At 39.7% G+C, this 25,964-nt stretch overlaps 1 protein-coding gene across 1 annotated transcript in view; it reads left to right on the forward strand.

The window, feature by feature from the left end:
• LOC133419084 (ankyrin repeat and fibronectin type-III domain-containing protein 1) overlaps positions 1 to 25,964 on the forward strand; it is a 176,143-nt gene that overhangs the window by 69,760 nt on the left and 80,419 nt on the right. Inside the window, exon 5 of the mRNA XM_061708101.1 lies at positions 23,597 to 23,637. Within this exon, the coding sequence (XP_061564085.1) occupies positions 23,597 to 23,637 (41 nt within the window). The remainder of the gene's footprint in view (positions 1 to 23,596; positions 23,638 to 25,964) is intronic.

Genomic DNA, 25,964 nt, shown 5'->3' on the forward strand with positions numbered 1-25,964 from the left:
TGGATCAATAGCCCTTGCAGTCCCATGTCATAGGAAAAACTCCCAGACATTCTAGTCATGCTGTTGGAATTCATTCTTTGTCTTTGTACCAAACTTCAAAGATTCCTTGTGGAATTTTTGACTTCTAGTAATGCGGTCACTGTCTCTAAGCTTTTGAGTTTACGTGCTACTGTTGCACATGTAGTACAAGTGTTCACAATTGCACACCAGTTAAGACCTTGGCCTCCATATTCATCTCTACATTCATGGAGTTTGAAGAAATACATACGAGTTTTATCTCTGTCAAACTGACGATTACATAAAATATTGGGATTTAGTTTCTTTTTTATACCTTTATGAGCCTTCCCTGTGATTACACATATTTGCAGATTTTCTTTTTGAGTTTCTCCATAATTGGTGATGCATAAGATTTGTAATAAGTTCATGTCACAATTCATTTAATACCGTTCCGAGGCCTTGTAAGCTCACACATAGAGGCAAAACATCTTTTATATCAACTGAAGTCTCCAAGCTTTTAATGGTCACGGTTGAAATAGAGAAATTGAACTGATTTGCAATTGGCATTGTGGAGCCAAGATACCTCAGGATGGACCAACAGAGGAACAGAAGAAGAAGGCTGCACATAAATAAATATGAGCGGAAATAAGGGTTAAACCATGTTCCGTGGTGAAGGAAATGGATTCAAAATGTTTGTTAGTAGGAGTGCGTTAAAAATATTGATCTATCGATATTTTATCGATATACATGTGTAGGAACGATTATCGATTCATAAATCCAAGTATCGATTAAATTTTTTTTTTTTTTTTTTTTTAATCCCAATTTTTTCTCCATTTTATCACCCAGTGCTCCTACCTAACTCAGTCCTGGGCATTAGCTCAAGTCTCCTTACTTGAGGAGTGAGCAGGCCGCTTCTTTTCACCAGTCAGGGTGGGGTGCCACCGTGCCCCTTGATTTTTTTTTTTTTTTGAGAATCCCTTCCATTGCCAAAGCAAAATTGGTATTGTAACTAGAATATCGATATCAAATGGTATCGAATCATATCGGAAATCGTATTGACTTGGGACCTAGTGTATCCGTATCGTATCGGGAGGTCAGTGATAATACCCCGCTCTATTTGTTAATCCTTAGTGCATTTTAATGAGCAAAACTTGTCAATATAAATAAGTCTCTGCAAACAAAGCGTACAGAGACACGTTGTTGTTCATGTTCTTTCTCTGACACACACTTGCTGAGTACTTGATGTCAAGATGTACTGTAAATGTGCAGGAGTAATTCCAAAAATGTTGATTATCGATGCAAAAGGGTGACCATCCTGTAATGTGAATGGCAAGAATTGTGTGGAAGTGTGGGGTAATACCTATGTAAGTAACATCTCTCCTCCGTTTGTGCTACAGAAAAGAGCAGTGAGAGTCATTCACAGGGTAGGCATCAGAGAACCATCAAACAGATTATTTATTTCGGCAGGTTTGTTGAAAATGGCGAATATAATTGAACTTCAAACTTTAGAAATAATGTTTAAAGCAAAGAATAGATCGTTACCAGAACAGTTACAAAATCTGTTCAGATTGGAGGATGAGGACAACAGACTTAAACTTGAATTCAAACATACTTTTGCAAGGCTAATCATAAAACAAATGTGTATTTCTGTTACAGGTGTAAAATTATGGCATGGACAAAGCAAGGAACTGAAAAGTCGCACAAGTTTGTATCAGCTTAAGAAAAATGTTTAAAAAAGAACAGATAAGTGCCTACAAAAAAGAAGAAGGAGAAAGAGAAAAAATAGATAGAAGAGTGGTATTTTTGTTTGTTTTCTTGTTTATATATGTATAGATAGATTGGTGTTCAGTAAGTCAACGTAATTGTATTAACAGAGAGGGGCAGGTATCATAAGTTTTCTTCTTCCTGCTCCTTTTCTTTCATGGTGATAATGTGTACTTCATGGAATTTTGTACAACATTATTAGAAGATATACCATGAATGGAATAAATGAAATGAAATGAAAGAAGAATAAACCCCTCCCCCCCAAAAAATAGAAGATTGAAGCTGTCATTCAGTTCTTGGGCTTTATATGTTTTCACCCTGTTCACTTCAGTGTTCTCTAAGTAGCTCTGGTGATGATGCAATAACAGACTTGGATACCCCTGCCCTTCCTCACCCCGCTTGCCTTCATTGACCCCCCCCCCCCCCCCCCCACAGACACACACACACACACACACACACACACACACACACACACACGATCCCCACCGCACCCCCCAACGACCCCCACCACACTCCTCCTCCTGAACTGACATTGCATCCACCAGGCTTGAGACCAGGCTAGGATTCTGAGGTGGCGCCCAGACTCAGATTATTTACAAGAGCTGCAGCTCTGCGGAGACTGTGGTATTTTGTTCTTTCAAAGGATTGCAAAGCATGTTATGGAGAACACAGAAACTCTTAGGCTTGCTTCTCTCTCCAGCTCTTTCTCTTGTTTTTATTTTTTATTTTTTTCTTGATCTCACGTTCTTTCTTATTCAATTGTAAAAAAAAAAAGGGTTTATATGCTTTTTATTGCATCACAGAATTGAAAATACACAGTTTATGCTTTGAGGTTAAGAGGATTAAGAGGCGTATTCCAAAGCTTACTGAGGCCAACTAGTCCACTTTTTCTGGGTTAATTTGTTATAAGTTGCGTTCTTTCTTGACGAAGCAAAATGTTCACCCCAACTCTGTGGCTGCTGCTGGGGTGAGTTACCAAGGCAAGCTTGCATGAATGCTTTATCAGAGGATGGCTTGCAAGTTATGGAAGTCAGTTGCAGATAGGGGAAATCTCATGGATCTGATCCGGCATTGATGCCATGTTCTACATGCCCAGAATAGCTGGCCCGTCACGGATGTCTCAGTACACACAAACACTATAAAGTAAAGGCCAGCGGTTGCAAAAAAAGGCTTGCAAAGCGGATGGGTTGGGAGCACACCAGAATTAGGAAGGAGAAAGTTGTTGAGGAGTTAGGCTAACTGTGGGGTGTTTTTTTTTCAGGGAGCATGTCTTAGTGTTGAGTCAGCCGGGGTCAGATTTGCTGTCTTGGGTATCAGCATCCGGACATCAATGCCAAGACAACGCTAACTGCAGAAACGATTAGAGCTGAGGCAGAGTGGGGGAGATGGAGAGGTCTCCAGTGTGGCTCCTGCCCTTTCACAGTTACTGGAGCCCCGTGAACAGATGAAGGCATGCCAAAAAAACAGAACATGGGGGGGGGGGGGGGTGGGGGTTAGAGAAAAAAGAGGAAGAAGAAATGTGTGGTGTCAGTCACAGGATAGGACAAGGTTCATCAAGACATGATCCATGTTGTTGTAAGTGTTGGCCTATGTGTAGCTTTCAGGGATCCTGTAAGGAATGAACCTGTCACCGATTCCTGATTGTAAACAACCCAAATACCGTGGGAAAGATGAGGTGTGAAGCAGAAGATGATGTTGTCTCCATGTCCTGGCCCTCTCCTGTGTTTGCCCTCACTCACCAACCCCTAACCTTTTCCACTTGTGTCAGCAAGGCATCAAATACCACCATACCATCCTTCCTTCACTGATGTCTTGAACTACTGAACTCTCCTAAAACATCTGCCATTTTATTTCCTTTTTTTAAACCACAGTACCTGTTGATGCTAAGCTTAGGCCTTGTAACTACACAAAAAGCTCCCGTTCCTTGCTACCATTTCTAATAATGTTACTGATAATGATAAAGTGATATAGTTTCTGTTCACACTTCAGTGTGGGCTCTGCTGAGTTGCATGGATCCCTCCCTGGTAGGCATAAATATAGATTCTTGTCCCTTTTTCAGTGTATTTTTGTTTGAGAATTGTAGTTGGGTTACTGTGTTAAAAATAAGTTGCAGGAAAGGCAGTGCAGCAAGTCTCTATGGCAACCACAGGCTTTGCATTTGAGAGATAGAGAACATGGCTTTCAGCAGCAAGGGAGACATTTTTAACCTTGACAGTTTTGGAGGGATACCATTACATGTTAGTCCAAGACTTCCCACCGCCAGCCCAGCCACTAAACACACTCACAATGTTCTTTCCAGTTTGTGGATACATGTCTTTTTCCCCTCTTTTTTTTAAACTTATCATCCTTTTCCCAACAAGGTCTCTGTACTGATGTTTGTCCAGGATAATCTAGAAATGACTAAGCAATGGCTAGTAGCGTAGGCTCTCCGCAGAGACCCTAGGTTGAGGGAACGAGGGAATGACGCTGGAAAGAGCTGGCCCTTGAGACGCCTGTAAGCTGTCGGGATACATACTGACCCAGCCACAAAAATGAGCCTCTGGCCACTGTTGGCTTCACACAAATACACTCTGAGAGACAGACGCACACAGGAGTGGAAAAGTGTGACTCGAGGTAGCTGAAGAGCTTTCTGAGGGGACGAGCAATGGTGGGAGAATCTGGGAATTGAAGAGTTGAAGTGGAGGGCTAGGAGTGCAGGAGTAAATTCATTCATATTTCTCTCCCGGGCTCGTACGAGCAGGCCAAACCTCACTGGGTGAATCAGTGTTCCTCGTAAACAAGCCACAAGCACTCAATGGCGCCTCTAAAGCTAGCGTCAGAGAGAAAGAAGTGGGTCCAAGAAGAAGATAAAAGAGAAAAAGAACATGAGAAAAAAAAGGCTTTCCAACTTCCAGATGGACATGATGCTGAGGGGAACACTTCTCAGGAAACCAATTTAAACACATGAAAACATTATACAGAAGGGTGAATACATTCACATGACAACAATTCTGGACAGGACTGGAAACTATCCTCTTATCAGGTGTGATGATATCCAATCTGGTGGCTTTCTCTCTCCTCAACAGTCAGGTCAAGCTCTAATGTCTTTATCTGCAGAAAATCACACTTTCAGCAACACAAATGTTCATGTGGAGACACCTTAGTTCTATTCAACTACATAAATGCATATAGAATAGGGATGGGCGGTATGGACAAAAAAATGTATCATGATAATTTCTGGCATTTATCCCGATAACGATAAAAATGACGATAAAAAAAATACCAATTCAACTCCACCTTTTCAACTATAAATCTATCTCACTCTCAGATCCACCATGTTTGTTACACTAGAACGTCATCAACGGGAATTTATCCTTCCTTCCTTCTTTTTTCCCTTCCTTCTTTCTTTCCTCCTGCTCTCTCCTTCCTTCTTCCCTTCCTCTTTTCTCCCTTCCTTCCTCCTTTCCTTGTTTTCTCCCTTCCTTCTCCCCCTTCCTTCCTTCCTTCCTTCCTTCCTTCCTTCCTTCCTTCCTTCCTTCCTTCCTTCCTTCCTTCCTTCCGTCCTTCCTTCCTTCTCCCCCTTCCTTCCTTCCTTCCTTCCTTCCTTCCTTCCTTCCTTCCTTCCTTCCTTTCTTCCTTCCTTCCTTCCTTCCTTCCTTCCTTCCTTCCTTCCTTCCTTCCTTCCTTCCTTCCTTCCTTCCTTCCTTCTCCCCCTTCCTTCTTCCTTCCTTCCTTCCTTCCTTCCTTCCTTCCTTCCTCCCTTCCTTCCCTTCCTTCCTTCCTTCCTTCCTTCCTTCCTTCCTTCTTTCTTTTTTCCCTTCCTTCTTTCTTTCCTCCTGCTCTCTCCTTCCTTCTTCCCTTCCTCTTTTCTCCCTTCCTTCCTCCTTTCCTTGTTTTCTCCCTTCCTTCTCCCCCTTCCTTCCTTCCTTCCTTCCTTCCTTCCTTCCTTCCTTCCTTCCTTCCTTCCTTCCTTCCTTCCTTCCTTCCTTCCTTCCTTCCTTCCTTCCTTCCTTCCTTCCTTCCTTCCTTCCTTCTCCCCCTTCCTTCCTTCCTTCCTTCCTTCCTTCCTTCCTTCCTTCCTTCCTTCCTTCCTTCCGTCCTTCCTTCTTCTTTTTTCCCTTCCTTCTTTCTTTCCTCCTGCTCTCTCCTTCCTTCTTCCCTTCCTCTTTTCTCCCTTCCTTCCTCCTTTCCTTGTTTTCTCCCTTCCTTCTCCCCCTTCCTTCCTTCCTTCCTTCCTTCCTTCCTTCCTTCCTTCCTTCCTTCCTTCCTTCCTTCCTTCCTTCCTTCCTTCCTTTCCTTCCTTCCTTCCTTCCTTCCTTCCTTCCTTCCTTCTCCCCCTTCCTTCCTTCCTTCCTTCCTTCCTTCCTTCCTTCCTTCCTTCCTTCCTTCCTTCCTTCCTTCCTTCCTTCCTTCCTTCCTTCCTTCCTTCCTTCCGCACACGTACATTGTGCGTGGATTTGACACAGAACCATAAATCAGATTTTACACAAAAACGTCATCAACGGGAATTTATCGTTTTTACTGTGAGATGACAAATTCTTATCCTGAGGAATTTTTTGACGGTCTATCGTGAACGGTAAATATCGCCCATTCCTAATATAGAAATAGTATGCAATGTAGATTTTGGTGTACAATTCAACAAGTGGTGTGTAATTCATGAGTCATACCAACATCGACCCCAGTAGCCCACTCACCATCATGTTTTAGTCTATCACTACTATGATTGCACACAAAAGCAACAGGGCCCTCTCAGGACTAATGTATTCAGATTACAGGCAATTATGGTTTATTACCATTTTGTGGGGAAAGCGGGGCTCATTTGCAGTGTTTGTTCAGTGAATGTCTAATAGTGGGAAGGGGAGGGAGCCTTGTACTTCCTGCTGTGCAGGCTGTGATGCTGCAGGAGAACTGTAGCGTAGCACCAATACTTAATGACTCATTTCCTCTCTCACCTGGAGGACAAAAGTGGAGCTAATCCAGATACATCAGTGCTAATAACCTAAATAAATCACTTGTGATCTTGCTTTGTAGCTTGTTGTCTTTTGGGAGAAAAGATACGGAAAGTCAAACTATGATCTGGTGCTCTTGAAAGGAACATTTTCCTATGGTTGAAGCTTTTCTCTTTTCTCAGTATAATATTGTAAAATGTAATACAATTCTGATCAGATTTACCGAAAACACAAAAGCAGATGCAGCTCAGCTGTCAAGTGGTGTTACAACCAAAAACGTAATAACGGCCAATAACGTAATAACTGCCAATAATGTAATAATTTTGGCCATTTCAAATGTAATAAACCCAATAGTGTAATAATGTGCCAATAATGTAATAAAACGTTTGAGTCAATAATGTAATAACTTTTTGCCGATAATGTAATAATTTTGTAATAATTTTTTAATACCAGGCCAATAACGTAATAACCAGCCAATAATGTAATGCCTTATTACATTATCGGCAAAAGGTTATTACGTTATTGGCTCAAAAGTTTTATTACATTATTGGCACATTATTACACTATTGGCCTTATTACATTTGAAATGGCCAAAATGATTACGTTATTGGCAGTTATTACGTTATTGGCCATTATTACGTTTTTGGTTGTAACAAGTGGGTATCAAGGTGTTTCGATATAGAGATTTGCAGTTTGCTTTAATACATTTCATTTCATCTTAAACTCTTAAACTTTTATCAGCTTCTTTGCGGGGTTAGTTTTGGTGCAGAATCTAAAATAACACAGTGACATTCAAATGGACTGGCCTTACCCTTTATGTCAGTGCTGCTCATTTGCCTCATTGCCTAAAAAAAAAAAAAAAAAAAGAAGAAGAAAATGACAGTAACTTTCTGGCTGCTACAGCATGCTGTCAAACCTAGCATCCTGACAGTGAAACGATTTGCCACAAGAAATGTGAAGCATGAAAGGGTGGCTGTGTAGCGCCGTTCCTTTCGTCTGGACTTTCTGCTGCTGCGCAATGGACTCCGCAGTGGTATATTTAGGCGTACGGTTTGGGACAGGAAGAGGGGAAGCGCTGAGGTTATTTGATTGCTTCATTATGGTCATATATATGGCCATATATTTATGTATACTTTGTTACGTATGTCATTACATGTACACCAGTGAGTGTTTGTTTGTTTGTGTGCAGCAGCTCGTGTGTGTGCGACTGAGTAAAGAGGGCTCAGTGTTTGGACCACCCTGCGAGCTGGGCTGAGTGACAGCGAGGGCCTCAACACTCTTGCAGAGCACACACTTGCTCACACAGGCACACACACTCAAGTACACTCCGGCCTCATACACACATGTCAGTAAGCTATTTTTTCAGCATGTTTTCATCTTTATTAATGTCCCATGATCAAATACATGTCCTATCTGTTAAAATGAGAAGGTAAGCTAAGCATCACAGCAACAGTTGCTTTAACCCCAGCTCTGCAACCCAGATTTCTAAAAGCCTTACTTAAAAATAAAGGCTAAACATATTTCCCTCGCTATTAATTTGAACCGTCGTATAAAATGAAGTGATGACATTTGGCCAAATTGAAATTAATTTTGTTATTTTCAGATTGTGATTAAAATAATTACCCGTTAGTCACTGCTTTTATTTTGTTTTCTTATTTTTTTTTTACTTGCATTAACACTGTTTAGCTTTTAAGAAACAGAGGCACGAGTCCAGTTACCCACCGCACTGAAGTGCTATTCTTGCTAAAGGTGTGTTTTTAGGCCTCCAGTCAGACATTAAAAACGAGTCACGCTCTGATGATGTAATTCATATCGAAAGGCCTCGTTCCTTTACTTGTTGTATAAGCAGTTGAACCAGCTTCTTTGGCCTGACTCCCTGCTCTCATTATATCGTTTAGCTTAGTTTTTATGCATTACTTGTTTAAATACACATGTATTAGGTTATTTGGAAAAAGGTTATTAGAAAAACCAGTCTGTCCTGGGCAAACTAAAAAAGGAGTGTCTGGGAACGTCAATGTTTTTTTGTTTTTTTTTCTCCTTTCTAAATCCAGTGCTTGTATTTTTATCCGTCCATCCCTCTGGACCATTGGAGATCATCACCTTTGATTTTGCAAACTTAAGAGTCCACTAGCATTGTGCAAATCACATCACTGTGGGCTCAGTTGATACAGAAGTAATTACAACACCCAGTGCAATACATTGTGTTTGACCTTTTGAGCTCTCCTTTCTGAAGTCCTCTGTTATTCGATTAGTGTACTGAACTTCACCTTTGGTGCTTACAGTCATTTGACAGCATAGTAGATGTACTGTACAGGTTTGCATGTCATTGTATAATGTTGAGTAAATGCAAGGGGGAAATATGCCACCCCTATGACTAGGGGTGTAACAATATATCGTGGCGTATCACTCCGCCCAATCTAAAACATACTAAGCACTACAGATAAACTGACTAGGGTAATTATAGTCCCTGATTTACATCAGAATATAAAGAATATATTTATAAAATAATGAACCCCGAATTACAAAAATAACCTTCTTAAGAAAAATAAATCTCCTCTTACACTTATAAGGTGAGCATGAATCAATCTTTTTTATGATGTAAAATTGTATGTATTTATTTACTTTTATTTATTTATTTTAGTTGTTAAATATCTGGAAAAGAAAAAAGTCGAATCATACATGAGAGAAACTATTCAGTTTGTGGGAAAATATTTTTACTTTTATGAAACTGAAGATGCATAATGCAAACCTGACATTTACTTTTAGTTCAGTTTGTGGAAAATGGTTGGCCTGGCTTTCTCTGAAAAACTTAAACAGTTATAAAGCATTACAAACTGTAACAATAGGGCAAATGCTCAGCATTGTTTGGTATTTTGTGTCTTTCAAATAAAAGACCATTTTTTCCAGTCATATATTCCTCATTCAAGGTTGTTAAAAAATACTGCTATAATATCGTATCGTATTGTGACCTCAATATCGTGTATCGTACCGTATCGTGAGATTAGTGTATCGTTACACCCCTACCTATTACACTATAGTTGTCATAAACTATATATCTGCACCTGAACTACTACTGTGATCTCAAGCATTCTGAAACCTTTTGTACATATTACACCTCTTCACACAGATGCCATTTTCATAAGTGCACCTTATCCACGGAAATTAAAAAAGATAACTGAACACTGATTGGGCTATTTTTGTAGACATATGACTATTTCTGAAGAAAGAGCAGCGAAATGCAGCAGAGTGGGCTGCTGCTTGTAATACCAGGGAGGGAAAGGAGGAGAGACATTGGCTCGCCGGCTGGTTGGCGGACTGACATCAAAGAGGACGAAACCAGCTTTGAGCTGAGCTCTCTGCAATGATTAAAAGCAGGGGCCACAGTAATGTCTGGATGGGCCATTTAAAACTAATGAGGGAAAATAAATAGAGCCATGGACATTGGCATGTGTAGGTGGCGTGAATGCAAGTGTGTGTGTGTGTGTGTGTGTGTGTGTGTGTGTGTGTGTGTGTGTGTGTGTGTGTGTGTGTGTGTGTGTGTGTGTGTGTGTGTGTACACATAATGTGCATACAATTAAGTCTAGACATATTTGGACACTCACACATTTTTTGTGGTTATTTAAGCTGTTTATTAAAACATATTTAAGTTACTCTTATATAAAGAGTATCAGCTTAATTTGAGGGTATTCATATCCACATTGAAGGAAGAGTTTAGGAATAACAGTGCTTTTATTGTAAAACTCTCATTTTTAGTGGTTATTCTATTTTTATCTCTTCAGTGTTCTGGTTTGCACTTTACAGCATAGAAGGTTACAAGTTAGAAGTCCTGGCTGGGGCCTTTCTGGAGTGGAGTGTGCATGTTCTCCCCGTATCTGGGGTAAGATCCAACCTGTCCTCGACCCCAAACAGGATGACGCGGGTACGGATGGTTTGGCAGGTAAAAGGTATGGAGTTGATTGCAAGTGTGAAATTTCCATTTGGAAACCATTTCTGTTATTAGAGGCTCACAGTGTCAGTGGAGCTATCCAAAGCTGCCTGCAAAATAAAACGTTCTCAATATTCTGCAATGGGCAATTACCAGATTAAACTTGAAGCCTGTGGATAAAAATTGCACAAATTTAACATATTTATTTAATTTTTATTTTTTAAATCATGGTATACTGATCCAGCAGTGGCCATGAACTTTCTTCTTCGTGTATCTATTGACTGTAGTTTATCCTGATTATGTGCTCAAATTTATCCCATATAAGAACAAAACAGTCCTCTTTTATACAGTTCTTGTACACTCACAAAATTCTAATAACCTCGGTTCACCTGTGGGAAACACTTTTCAGAGGCTTTACGTAGAAGTTTATTCTGATATCACTTCTCTTTGTATTTTTTTCCATTACAGCAGTTGTTTTGACACAGTACGTGTGCATACATGATGGTTGACTTCCTCTCGGGGATGCAGCGCTGATTGGAACAGAGCAATTAATAACTAGAATCCCAAATGTGCTTTCTCCTGCTGTGACAAATAAATAATTGAAAAAAAAAGGCAAAGTCAGTGTTTGCTTACTCGCTGATCTGTTTATTAGGTCTGCTGAAAATCTGTTAGATCTATTATACATTTATTGTACAGATCGACGTCATACATCGCTTGTAGGTCTGTTGTTTACCCGACTTGAACTATGACACTAATAATTGTCAGTGCCATCAACATTGACTCACCCCATGGTGCTGTGTCTGTTTTGGTATTGTGTGTGCTGCGCTCTGAGGGATGTAGGCAGGAGGCATTCAGTTTTGTGAATGAGTCATAGACATGGATCATTTGTCATGCTTTTGTGACACGTACAAATAGGGAGATATGCACAGACTGAGGCGGATGACAGTAAGTGAAAGTGAAATGACACAGGCACATCAATTTACAGAGAATATGCGGGGTTGACAACAAAACCATGTTCTCTGATTCATCAAAGGTGAAGGCTGCCGTCACTGGTGTCCGTAAGTTTATTTTGTACGTCATAAGTGGCATCACTTTTGGATGCATTGCTGGCGTATATGAGTCACCATAGCTGTCCATTTTGACTTTCCAACAATCTTCCTTAAACTTCTGAAACTTTGATTTGATCATCAAACTTTTTTTTTTTTGTCTTTATTTCACCCATGTATTTTTTTTTAGTTTCTCCTACTATAATTTATTCCTGCCTTTGATCTTATTTTCTCATTTGCAGGGCCCTTCTTCTGTGTTTCTTTTTCCCCCTTGTTGTCATAATTTTTTCCATGTTCAAAGCAAAGCTTAAGCAAAGGCTCAGACTGCAGAGCTCCGACAACAAGCCATAATTTTCTTTGTTGATAATCCAAGCGCTTGGCTGGATGATAGTACAAAAAGCCAACCCATCTTAACGGATTCCAGGCTCCTTTCACAATATGACTTTTTTATTATTACAAGTTGCATTTAGCGTCAGAGCTGAGTTATTTCTCAATCCAGTGCTCTTCCAAGATCTAATGGGCAATTATCTGTAGGGGAGAAGTTAATGGGTGTCCCATTTCACAAAGTCCCCCGTTATTTATGTCAATGAGCACCATTGTGTGGAAATGTGGCAGACCCGTGCTAACCACTCGACTTGTTTAGATTTTCTCCATGGAATCCCACACCCATTGTAAGCCAGCAATAACCGCAAAACCAAAGTGTGTGTATGTGAGTGCACGTGTCTGTGTGTTTTATTCGAGTGTGTAAAGTCTAGCGCAAGACGTGCAAATCCACTGCGCTTGTGTGTTTGTGTGTGTGTGTGCGTGGATCGATATAACATAAATGCGGAGACATGATGAAAGCCTACACTGACAGTCAAATCCTCGCGCACACCCGCACGCCGGCCACCCCCGCGCACACAAACCCGTATAAACAGACGTCTTACCTCCCACATACAACGCACACTCTCACCACAGACACTTACACAAGCAGAACTGTAGACCTACCACCACATACTCAGACACCCCCTTACACACACGCACATACTTACAGACCCACAGCCACATATCCAGGCATCCCCTCCACACACACACACACACACACACACACACAGAATCGAGACCCACCACCAACATCAACACCCACAGGCTCGGGCTCGGTGACATCATGGCTTGGATGACAGCACGTCTTCCAGCCCCATTAGTCTGATTGTAGGTGGCTCCGCCACAGTGATTTATGGGTAAATATCCATAGTCTCTGCTGTGTTGATTTATGAGCCATGTTTTGGTCCCTTTGGTCCCCAGACCACAAAACTTGGGAGGGGGAATCCTATACAAATAATGAAATTGTAAAAGTGGAGACAGCGAGGCCGATGGGCCACCCTGTCACTCACTCATCACTGCACACTGCTGCCAATTAGAGATTGTTCAGTCAAATCGGGAAACACAACAGTTTTCACTCTTCACTCTTCGCTAGCACCTGCCCACCTGCACATGAACCTGTTAATCTGTCTTCCTGTTAAGTAGTTATGCCGCTAATGAATCTGTCTGTGTGATCCAGATGATTTCAGCTACCCCTGCCTCTTGTCATGTTTTCCTTTCTGTTTTCTGAGACTTAGAGGCGTCTAATAGTTTTAAAACAGATTTTTCCTTGCATGATTGTGGGGAATAGATTTGTACAAGAAACACATTAACATCTTTTGCAACAACATCCGGTAACACTTTATAATAACTATCCGATATAACTGGTTAATAGATAATTAGTAAACAGTTAATTTATAAGCTATTAATGACTTGTGAAGTATTTGTTAACAGTCTGTTAAGGATTCATAATGATGCATTATAGATAGTTAATAGGTCATTAATAAACTGATAGTTAACGAGTTATGAAGGACTTGTTAACTGTATGTTAATGATTTATACCTATATCTTATAAATTAGTAATAGATCATGAGTAAATGAGTTACTAATGACTTGTTAGCTATCAGTTAATGACTTGTTAAGAATCAGAGTGGTTTAGAAGAATGGTTTATATACGTTATTGGGACGTTATTCTAAAGTTGCAACTATTCCTCAGTTAATAAATGCTAAAATAAATACTTAACAAGTCATTAATAAATAATTTACTCATGATCTATTACTAATTTATAAGGTATAAATCATTAACATACATGGAACAAGTCATTTATAACTCGTTAACTAACTGTGTGTGAGTTATTTATAAGGCACAGTTATAAAACAAACTGTTAACTGTTATTTAGTAAGTCATTTATAACTCATTAACTATCAGTTTATTAATGACCTATTAACTATCTATAAGGCATCATTATGAATCCTTAACAGACTGCAAATACTTCACAAGTCATTAATAGCTTATAAATTAACTGTTTACTAATGATCTATTAACTAGTTATAACGGATAGTTATTATAAAGTGTTACCCAACATCCTTGCATTGAGTATGATGAAAAAAGTGAATTGCTCCCTTCATATTTTATTTTCTTGTTGCTTTTTTTGTTGATGATTAAGTGTATTTCTTCGTAACATATATATTGAGGTCCTGTTGAGTTCTGGTGCATCCTGCCCTTGTCATTGATCCTTGATAAGTCCCACTTGTGCCGCATTGAAGTCAATTTTTTCCATTGTAGTTTTGAAAAACCACTGTTGTGTTTTGTGTTTTCCTGAGGCCCCTGTCACACTGCTCTCTCAGGAGCCTCCACAGGGAGAGTCTGTAAAAGGACACCAGGACCCCACTGAGATCCCTTCGAGGAATTGCCAAATATGTGTTCTTAGCTGTGCATGTAGAGAATTTAGGTTGTGAACGCTTGCGTTTTCATCTATTGGGTTGTTATTTTAGTTTGCGATATAATTAGAAAACCTTTATTTGACTGACAGGTGTTTGCTCATCCTGCTGTGACCCTTTAGCTTTGCAGGCTGGGTGCTTGCCTGTCCTCCAGTCTCAGTCCCAGAAACTGGCAGGTTGATTTTATTAGATCAGGTAAGCAAAGGTGATTGGAGGGATGAACGGACGCAAATAGAAGCATGAAGATTTAAGAAAATTAATATGGTATTTTTTTAGTTCTGTGGCCTGTCATGAGCAAAGTTCTGCATACAGGTGTGCATTGCAGGAGAGCAACATTCAATTACTCTGATATTTACATATTGATTTCAACTTTCCTAACACAGTCTCAGAAAAAAAGAAAGTGCACCCTATTTCACCTTTATTGTTTTAGATATTAAAACATTATTAAAATGTATTTGGTCCTTCCCACTTCTTAAAAGTAGCACATGATATTTTTCTCCCTTCAAATTTCTTCTTTCGGGGTCACCTCAGTGGATTATAAACCACACATTATTTTGCAGTTGTCATTTATGTAATAATTTGATTTAAGTGAATAAAGTATGAGCCAATAACCAGTAGCAACATGCAAGAAACGAAGTGCACCCTTAATTGCAACATAAACTCAGATTACTACTCTGGACATCAAATGTGTTAACAAAATATCAAAGAGGAAAGACATCAGCAACAATCTTTGATAAGTAATTGTTGCTATCATACAGTTTGAGAGAGGTTATAAATCAATTTCAAACACCATGTAGTCAAATATTCCACAGTTAGAAATATTACTAACAAGGGGAAAACATTAAAGATGGTTGTCACTCGTCACAGGAGTGGTTGTTCCAGCAAGGTCACCCCAAGATCAGATGTAATGCTCAGGGAAATAATAAAAACCTAAGAGAGCTACATCTCAAATGCAGAGACTCCTTACAAATGATAGATACCATCCTTCATGTTGAAGGAGACAGAATTAAAGAAAGATAATAGAAGTATGGGTTTTTTGAAATAGAAGCACTGTATGGCGTGTTTGCTTGCCAGAAGAAAGGTTCTTCTTTCTCAAAGAATAACATGGCAAAATGGATTTGGTTTGCATAATTACTTCTAAACAAATAACTCTTTTCAAGGAATATTATTTCAACAGACGAGACCCAGGTGAAGATGTTTGGCCATAATTAACCATGTCTCACATTTTGCACTGTCAAGCATAGTGGTAGTGGGATGATGATTTGGGCTGCAAAGACTAAGTCTTAGTCTCTGAGTTGACCATGAACTCCTTTATTTATCAAAGTGTTTGAGATTAAAATATGAGTCCGCCTTTCCTACTTGGCTGAATTTGGTTAAATTAACACAATGCTGATCTCAAACATAATGGATAATGGAAACAGAATGGATGTTAAAAAAAAAGCTCAATTTTCAAAATATGTATTTTTGAAAATTGCAACAGTTCTTTAATATGAAGCTGATTAAATTTAACTTTTGCAAAAGAACACCTAAGAAGATAAAACAGGTTTAAGTTCCATCTACATTTTGAACAACTGTCAAAAGAAATGTCACAGATTTGTTATATTAAAAGAAGAATGACTCAGTCAAAATAATTAATGAAAACTTGACAGCAGTGACACACAGAGATAAAAATTGCCCATTTTTGGTTTGCAATGAGTTACCAGAGTGTCATATGCACATTTATGTAAAGGTCTCGCCTTGAGGACATCACAGGCCAAATGTCCCATAAAAGGTCAGCCCAATATGGAAAAGCAGTTCATGGTGTAAAGAGCAGCGTGGGCTGTTAGACTTTGCATGCTGTTACAGAAATGTAACTCTTGAGGCAGTTGAAATCAGACTCAATCATCTTCATCTTCAATCACTTAATGCTGATGAACAGCTTCTTTTCTTACTTATTCAAAGAAAAGAATAAAATCACATTGTATTAAACTTTGTGAAAAGGCCTTAACAGTTCCTTCATTTTTTCAACTAAAACAAAATTGTGGGTTAGTTTTGAACCTTGAGCTGCGCAAACCTTGGGCAGTTTATGCGTTTATCTCAGAATGTCATGCTTCATATTTCTTTCAAACAAATGCTGCATTTTATTCATTTGCTTTAAAGGGGACATATTATGGCATTTAATGTATATTTTAAACAGGCCTTGAATGTCTTAAAAACAATCTAAAGCTTGTTTTTTCTACATAAATCAGAAATTCAGCCTGTGGGCCCTGTCTCTAGTTGTACCGCTTCTAAAGCCTTTTTCTGTGCTTCATTTTAGGGGAGGGGAGGCTATGATAATGAAGCTCTGCGCTGATTGGCTGCTTGAATGACGTGTAGGAGGGGAGGAGAATAAGCCTCGCTCCGGCCAGAGCAGCCGGCTGCGTCGTACACAAAACGCGTCCCATGCAAGAAGCTTCTGCGACAAAATCAATTCCATTGCTTTATTTTTTTTGTATTAGACTGTCCTAACTGGCCGCGAGTTTAACAGTTTCAGTGTGGACAGAGAGCGTCCGATGTCACGCAGCTCGACGTGATAGTCGGACGCTCTCATTCAGTTACTGGGCGGAAACGGATCTTAAAGCCTGATTTACGGTTCTGCGTTAAATCGGCGCGTACCCTACGCCGTAGGCTCTGCGTTGGTGTAACGCGTAACCATAAATCAACCTTTAGTCACCTCATCTTCACACAGGAAGATTTCTCATAATTTCTTATGTTACAAGACAAATGAATGGTGTTAACTGTAAAGAAATCACAACACTGAATTTTCACAAATGGCAACTTTATTGTTAAAAAAACAAAACATGAGTTATATATAAATAACATTTATGCACTATTGCTGGCTCAAGGAAGGACTGTGCGTTTTCTGAAGGTGTCGTTGAAAAGCTTCAGGTGCTTGGAAGCTCTGAAACCAGACAGAAAAAATGTATTACTAATTTACCTAACGAGTGAGTGGCTTCGTTAGGGGAACACTGGAGCCGCCGGGGCCCGGGGCTCCTCACCGGTCCGGTCCGTGAGCAGCTCCGGCAGCTCCGTATGCGGCCCCGGTGCTTTTGATTGTTTTTGCTAAATAATTTAGAAATTCAGCCTCTGAGCCATGTCTTTATCATCCTAGTCTCTAACCTCCTTATCTATGCGGTATTCTGAGTGGGCGGGGCTATGATAATGAGGCTCTGTACTGATTGGCTTCCTGAACGACGCGATACACCGCTACGAAAAAATGGCGGAAGCTCCGGCCGGCGGAGTTAGTTGTGGGCATGGTTTCACGCATCGGAGGCCAACCTATGCAAATTGCATTTTGGTTGCGTAACGAAAGGGAGCATAATCGTTGAAGCCACGTCAGACTGGATGGCTCATCCGGGCGGCTGTACAGACACTGCAGAATTTGGTTGCTTTCCTCCTTCTCTGAGTTGGCAGGCTGAGGGGAGACCACTTTATATATGTTAAAGCAAGAAAAAATGTGTTTTTCATAATAGATCCCCTTTAAGTTTCCTCCACTTATCACTGTGGATCCATTATTCAGGGTCTGTATTATCGACTGAGGGCTGGACCTTATCCCAGCTGTCTTCAGACACAAGGTGGGGTACTCCCTGGAATGGTCACCACTTCATCACAATGCCACGCATTAAGACATAAAACCAGACATATGGTCAATATAGACTCACCAATTAGCCTGACATGCATGATTTTGGACTATGGGAGAGCTCCAGAGTATTCAGAGAAAAACCACATTAACATGAGGAGAATCTGGAAACAGACTCCAAAAAGCTCCCAACAGACATAGATGCAGACATGAACTGAAATAGCTCAATTGGAGGAATATTATGGTGCTTTTCCACAAGTACCTACTCGGCTCTACTCAACTTAGCCTAGTTTCTTTTCCATTACAATCCAGTACCAGGATCAGAAGTAGGCGGGGTTGGAGCGAAGCTGCTGTGACGTACTGGATTTAGTGACAAAAACGAAGAAGAAAACAACACCAATTAAAGCTGCAAGCAGCGATGACAGGCCCTCGCACTTGTGCACTTGTGCTGCAGTGGAAGCGCTTGTATGACTTGTATGTAGATTCTTCAGGCCATTTAGCGGATGACACCAGCCACGACTCTATACCAAACCATTCAAAAGTTATGGCAGAAAGTAGGAACTATCAGATATCGACCAATCACATGAAGGGTCGGGGCTAATTTGCATCAATTATGTTCAAGGACTCAAAACTGAGTCAGATGACACCACCCACGAGTCTTTATGCCAAACGATTCAAAAGTTACAGTAGAAAATAGGGACTATCAAATATTGACCAATTAGAAGAAGGGGCGGGGCTAATTAAGGCCAATGAAGGTCAAGTATTCAATACCGAGTCTGATGACACCACCCATGACTCTTTATATCACACCATTCAAAAGTTATGGCAGAAAGTAGGAACTATCAAATATGGACGTATGACGGATGAAGTGGGGTGCGCTTTTTGGCATCTATCGTCGCCACGGTAACGCTTTTGACTGAGAAAAGTAATGCGCGCCGTTGCAGGATGGAGATGCACATTTTGATGTATAACACACCTGGGTGCACGTTACGGTTCGGGCGAAGAAGCGGCTGAAGAAATGGCATAAATTTCGCCAAAATAACATGATTAATTCAAAATGGCCGACTTCCTGTTCGGTTTCGACCATGGCGCCAAGAGACTTTTCTTTAAGTTGCAACATGATACAGGTGTGTACCGATTTCCGTGCATGTATGTCAAACCGTATTGTGGGGCTTGAGGCACAAAGTTCTTAAATCTAGGGGGCGCTGTTGAGCCATTAGGCCACGCCCATTAATGTTAACCATGAAATATCAAATTTATCGCCAGGCCTGGCTTGCGTGCAAAATTTGGTGACTTTTGGGGAACTATCAAATATGAACCCAGGACCTTCTTGCTGTGAGACGGCTGCACTACCAGCTGCCCGTGCCCCCCAATTTTGGGTTTGACAAAAGCAGTTTGATAGAACTTTATGCAGCTCTTGTGCAAAATTGCTACATTGTGATCAATAAACCTTAAATTTACAAAAAATCTTTATACTACAATTTGGTATCTTTGGACATCTATGTTGAAAATAACTGAAAGACTAACTTTGGAGCCCAGATTGTGTGAACAGGCTTAACGGTGCCTTCATGCTAAAATGTTGCCATCCATCATTTATACCCACTTCTTCGTATTCAGGGTCACCCAAAGAAAACCCATACAAGTAGAGAGAAAACATACAAACTTCACACAAGTGGCCACAGCGGACATTTGAACCAGTAGCCTTCACTGTGCTGCTCCTATACATGCAACCAGTAGTTATTCTGCGAAAGCTTTAGACTGAATATCTAAACGTCCTTGCGCCAATCCTGGGATTCAGCAAAAGTGGCCTCCCATGTGTTCATGCTGCATTATTCAATCAATGCACTATTTTCAATAGTTGTTCATTTACATACATTCTTTACAGTGCAGTTTGATATTTAGAACCCGGATTGTGTGCAGATTCAACTACCCCTCTAAACTTAATTGTAGCCTAATACTGCAAATTTGTATCTGTGTATGTATGGTATTTTTACATTTCATTTTATTTATTATTAGTATTATTATTATTATTATTATTAAGCATATTTGAACAGAAATAAAAAATAAGCAAAAAAACAATGTTACAAAGACGGAAAAATTGCAAAAATGTCTATTCAGTCAGAGATTCACCTGCCACGTGAGCATCCTCTATACATCCATGTCTCCCCCCTCCTGTAAACCCCGTCCTTTCTTTCTCCATGTCATTCTCTTTAGGCCACTAGGATCTATAATGAGAATTTCCTCCTTACCCCCGCTCCACTACCACCTATTCTCTTGCTCCCCCCCTCCTCTCCTGTCACCCCCTCCACTCGGTGTGCAGAATTGGAGAAGCTTATCGCCTAGCAACCACAATTAAAGTACAACAAGTCAGTGGCAGTCGCAGCAGATTGGAGCAAGCTTTCGCAAACCTTCGTGTGACCAACAGCTTTAGACAGAAATCGGGGAAAGAGTTACACAGGGAGGCAGGAAAATAGAGCTTAAGAGTTGAAGTTGGACAGGTTAATAGCAGTTAGCAGCAGTCGCCACTGAAACACCACACTGATGGTTTGGGGCTTTGGAAACAAGAGAGAAGAGCAAGACAGGGAGAGCGGAGTGATGTTAGACTCGACAGGTACGTGTGTGATGGAATTAATGAATGCAAAGTTGAGATATTCTACAAACACAATGATGTGTATTTGTTTGTTTGTTTGAATTTTTGCGCTTTTTGTTTTCTAATGTTTTCTTATATTTTTGACTTTTACCTGTGCAGTTTACTACCAGCATGATTTCAAAACTGTGAGGGAATGTCAATATTTTTGTTGAATGCTGAAAAGCATTTAAACACCTTGCTTTCAAACATACACTCATGAGAAGGGTCCTAGCTGATTGATGTGGAGGAAAAATCTTGCTAATTAGCCCTCACATTCGCCACTTCCCTTAACATGTTAAAGTCAGTCAACTTTGACATGTCCTGCAGCCGCTGCCTTTTTGTTTTTTTGACTGAGGCAGGATTTATGATGTAAATGTTTTTACATGAGTAAAGATAATGATCTAATATTAGATTTCAGATATTGACCTATTTTCAGCAGAACTCTGAATAATGCTTTCAGTCAATAGAGGTTGAAAAAAGTGTAAGAGTGAGTTGACAGGCTGTGCTCACATTCTTCTTTATAAGTGGATAAAGGTCTGAAGTCCAAGTGTCGCATTTGCATTTGGAGATTGGTGCTTTGAACCCTCGACATGAGGTCAAAGGAACTTTCAATGCAGGTGAAAAAGATCATTCTTAGACTGCAAAAACAAAGCAGCTTCCACACTGAGACGGCAAGAAGCTTATAAAGAGGAAACTTACATGCAGTGTATGGTTTGTATGACTTCTATATGTATTGAAGGTACAACTAAAGATAGACACTGTATAGATTCTCTGTATAAACCCAGCAAATTTAATGGGTTCCACTTAACTGTACCAAGTGACTTTAGACTAAAACATTCTTTTAAAGAAACAAATTATTTCAGGTGAAGAATTAAATATTCTCCAATAATCAAGCCAATGACCTGATGTAAAGGTCAGGATGATAGAGAACAACATTTTCAAACTACTTAAAAACAGTCCTGGAATTTGAAAACTCCAGTAAATGACCAAATGTGAAGAATAATGTGAAAATGCAGAAACTATAAATATATTTACAATTTCTTATTGAATGCATTTAATACAGCTTTGTTTGCTGTTAATAATTCAATTTAGCCGCTAATAATTTGTGTTTTTATGACAGTCATTAGTTCAGATTGTCTTAAAATACCCCTCCACACACACATACACACACCCCAAGTCCTATCTGTCAAATGAAGCTACCTACCTGCTGTTTCTCCCACTGGGGAAGTGGTAATGCCTGAGGGCGCTGTCGGGGAGCTGGAGGGTGAAAGGTTAGCTACTCTGTATGCCATATCCTGTCCCCGCGAGGCGGATGAAGCCGTAGGAAGGCACTGTATATGCTGATTAAAATGTCAAAGCCAAGCAGACATAAAAGCGGCCACATGGCAGAGTCGTCTTTTTATGGTGAAAATGTCACTCTAGCGTCCAGATAAAAGTGCACACAAACAAACGCAAACAATCAAAACAATACTTGCCTCTGATGGTCTTTTGAAAGCTTATTTTGCTTGTATGTGTTTAGAAATTAAGAAATCAAATGTTTCATTGCCACAGTTTAATGTGGATTTGAGTTCCTTGTCAAGACAAACGAACCAACCTTCTCCACAAGTCTGGAATAGTTGGTACCAGATTGCAAAAAATTGTAGGTCCCTATCCACTTTCAAAAGTCGCTCAAGAGAGCATTTAATTCAACAGTGTAGTCAAGAAAGCTCTTAATGTTCTTTTGCACTTTATATTCTGTGTTGCCATTTGTTCAGCTTAATACTCATATTTTCATGATCATGTGTACAGTAATTTTCTTTTTTTTTATCTCTTTTTTTTAATTATTTTTTTTATTTTTATTATTTTATTTTCATTCATGTTCTACATGCAATTTTTATGATTTATTTTTATTTTTATGATTTTGTATCCTTATAAGTATTTTGTTAAATGTTATTAGGTGGGGGCTCCTCATAAGCCTACTGGCTTGCTCGCTCCTCCCTGCACAGTTTCTTTTAACTGAACTTACTTGTGTAATGTTATTTTTTTTATGTTATGTGCTAAATAAACTAAACAAGTGCCCACACTTACTGGTTTAACTAAGATGTTGTGCTATAAATGATTGACAGCTCACTCACCATAGGCTTTAGTGTCCCCACATAGTCCCAAGATGCTGTTGGTGATGCAGCATCGTACAGGGATGAGCAAGAATTACTATTATTAATATTGTTTAAAGAACATGAACACTTTCCATTCCATTTCCCTTCAGACGTGTGTGTGTGTTATATATGTGTTGAGTGTATGTGTGTTTTGTTAACACAGTTCAGTTCGTCTCAGCATGTGTCACCTCTGAGTGCACAAAAAGCAGCAGGGGTGAACTATTTAGTGTGTCTGCGCTTGTGTGTATAACTGTGATTTTATGTCATCCTTTGGCCTGTGCATGTGTACCTAAAAGGTTGGCTCTGCCGGTGGGATGCATCCAAATGTCCCTTCTTTATGAGAGCTGGCAGGGAAAACGAGTTTTGTCCTTTAATAATCTGAGCACGGTAGACTTTATATTAAGAGAAGCCTTTAAAGGTTGTGTTTCACCTTTTCTCCCTGTCTTCTTCACTGGTCTCTCTTTTCTGTTTAAACACACAAGTAAGGTGGTGATTATTAAGTTTAATAACTATCATTTCTTTTCATCGTCTTATTGCCTTAACTGGCGTTTGTTTAAGGCAATTAACTTGCTGACACTGTGATACTATTACTAGTATTGCCAGTACGAAGTCTCAGCTGTCAGGCCAGTTGGTTGCCACCTTCAGTCTGACCCTCAGGGAAAGAAATGGAGGCTTAAAACATATATGCTCTCTGAAACATCCCATAATATCTGGGAATGGTCCAGATGAGCACCAAAGGCAGACACATACCCTCTAATGATCCTAATGATTGTTTTTCTTCACTTATTTCCAGAGTCTGGGCTCTGCAGATCGGAAAGAGAGTCCGCATAAAAAGTAAGTCTTCTCTCTGCATTTGCATTTGTCATTCACTCTCCCTGCAACTATTTTGTCTTCATAAATGTTCCTTCCTAATTTTAATCAATTTAGTTGCATCCTACATGTTTATTAATTTCCCTTAAGGCATTAATAAAGTATTTGGAATTGAATGGAATTGCTGTAGATAAAGAACGAATTACACTGCAGAAAGTCATTTCTAAATTGTTGTTTTTTAAGCCTTGTTTCAAGAAAATGACATTTCTTTAATTATAGTGGCTAGACTGTTTTCATTGTTCAAGGAAATTGTTCTCATCCCATTGGCAGAAATATTTTTCTTAACTTTAAAACAATTTGACTATATTTAGGAATATTATATATATGTTATTTCCAGAAAGAGTGTTTTTGCAGTGTATGGTCTCACTGGCAACAGTAAAATGAGTGACTGCATCATTTAAGAAGTAATTGTGGGTATTATTCATTGGATTCCCATTGATTACAGCATTGCTCATTGAATCATGGGAGATCTGTGGTGGCAGCATGTTCAGTGATTGCAAACTGTCATTTTCATTTGCACTCCACCTACTACTGTACAAAGGTTTTGGAATAAAACACCTGTTATTATGGAAATGTAGATATTCACATTATACATAATCTAATAGTGTGGTAAAATAATTAACATCCTCATTTAAAAATTTGACCTCATTCATCTGTGTTTAAATGAACACAAAATCTGTGTTTTGTGTTTCAAAGCAAATCAGGATTATAGGCCTAACTCGTAATCCATTCCCTACAAATAATACTTGTCAGGCATGCCGTTGTTCAGGGCTGCACTGAGAAAAGAGTACAAACAAACTAGCTGTGATATTTTGGAAAGCATAAGAGGAGAATTTGCAAACAAAAATGAGAAGCTGTTATTTATTTAATCACTTAGTCTTGGTTCCCAGAACCAACACACCTTCTGTTGACTACCTTGGACTTTATTACTGTTAGATAGCCTTGTCAACCAGAGAGTTTTGTCTTGTGTCAACAAAAGGCTCCGTTGGACTAATTGCTATCAACATAATCACATGAGAGGATCAACTTCTAATTTTAGATAATTTCTTTTTTTTTTGCATTTCATAGGTGTGTAGTTTAAAGTGCTTAGTTTTCTCAACTTTGAACGTTCAAATTAGTCATTTGTTAAATTTCAATTCAATAGGAAAATCAAATCAGATTATTTTTGAAATCCACTCCAACTACCTGTGTGTGTGTGTGCGTGCGTGCGTGCGTGCGTGCGTGCGTGCGTGCGTGCGTGCGTGCGTGCGTGCGTGCGTGCGTGCGTGCGTGCGTGCGTGCGTGCGTGCGTGCGTGCGTGCGTGCGTGCGTGCGTGCGTGCGTGCGTGTGTGTACTGTAACAGTTTGCTCCGACTTAAAGCAACTGGAAGGTGCCCAGATCCTGTAGCTGCAAAACTGGCCCAAATTGTTACCCTTTGACCCTTTGACCCTTTGACAGCTGATATGAAGGTGTCATGTAGTGTTGGGTCTGGTTTGTCTGAGAGACATTGGTCCAGAAATCTTCGTTAATATGCAACATTGGAGACCCAAACTGCACTGCTATGTTCGTATGGGAATGTAAGCTGCACAAATGGTGGACCATAATTTTAAAATATTTTCTTTTCTCTATGAAGTTATAAGATCAAAGACATCTTAAGTCTTTTCCATGTCACATCCATATACAAGTGGAATCTGATCGTAGATCTAAAAATTAAGTGGATGAGGCATTGCTGTGAGTTTGCTGTCAAGTTCAGTTGATTTTTTTTCACGTCATCATTATACCAGGACGACTGGAAACGTTGTATAAATCAATATCATTGATCTCAAGCAGTTTCATCAAATATTGCTGCTGGGGGCTATTATTTTACTTCTGCCGGTAAAGCCCTTTTTCCTTTCATTTTCTTCTCCATTTCTTCCCCAGAAACTGCTCTGCATTGCAAAAATCAAGCAAATTACAAACTGCTATTCCTCTCTCTCTTCCTCCGTGGCTTTCTCTCTCTGTCCAGTAGTGAAAGTAACCATGACAACAGAAAGTGTGTCCACTCTCTTCCAAAAATGTGCTGACAGGTTAAAACATCATGAAGCAACTTCTCATGCTCTATACTTAACTTCAGGACAAAAATGTCTCCTGACATCGCCTGTGGGAGAAAGCGTCAAAATGTATGTTTATTTCTCCCCAGGAATTCTCCAGATTCTTTATTTGAGACTAGTTTGTTAATTAGATTATTTGCTCTAATTATCCTTCTTTGAAAGTTATTCTCTTTTTGGCAATGTAATCTTGCTTTTCTTTGTTTTTCCTGCATTCCTGCAAC

This window comes from Cololabis saira, chromosome 19, assembly GCF_033807715.1.
Source record: "Cololabis saira isolate AMF1-May2022 chromosome 19, fColSai1.1, whole genome shotgun sequence".
In the NCBI taxonomy this organism is placed as follows: Eukaryota; Metazoa; Chordata; class Actinopteri; order Beloniformes; family Belonidae; genus Cololabis; species Cololabis saira.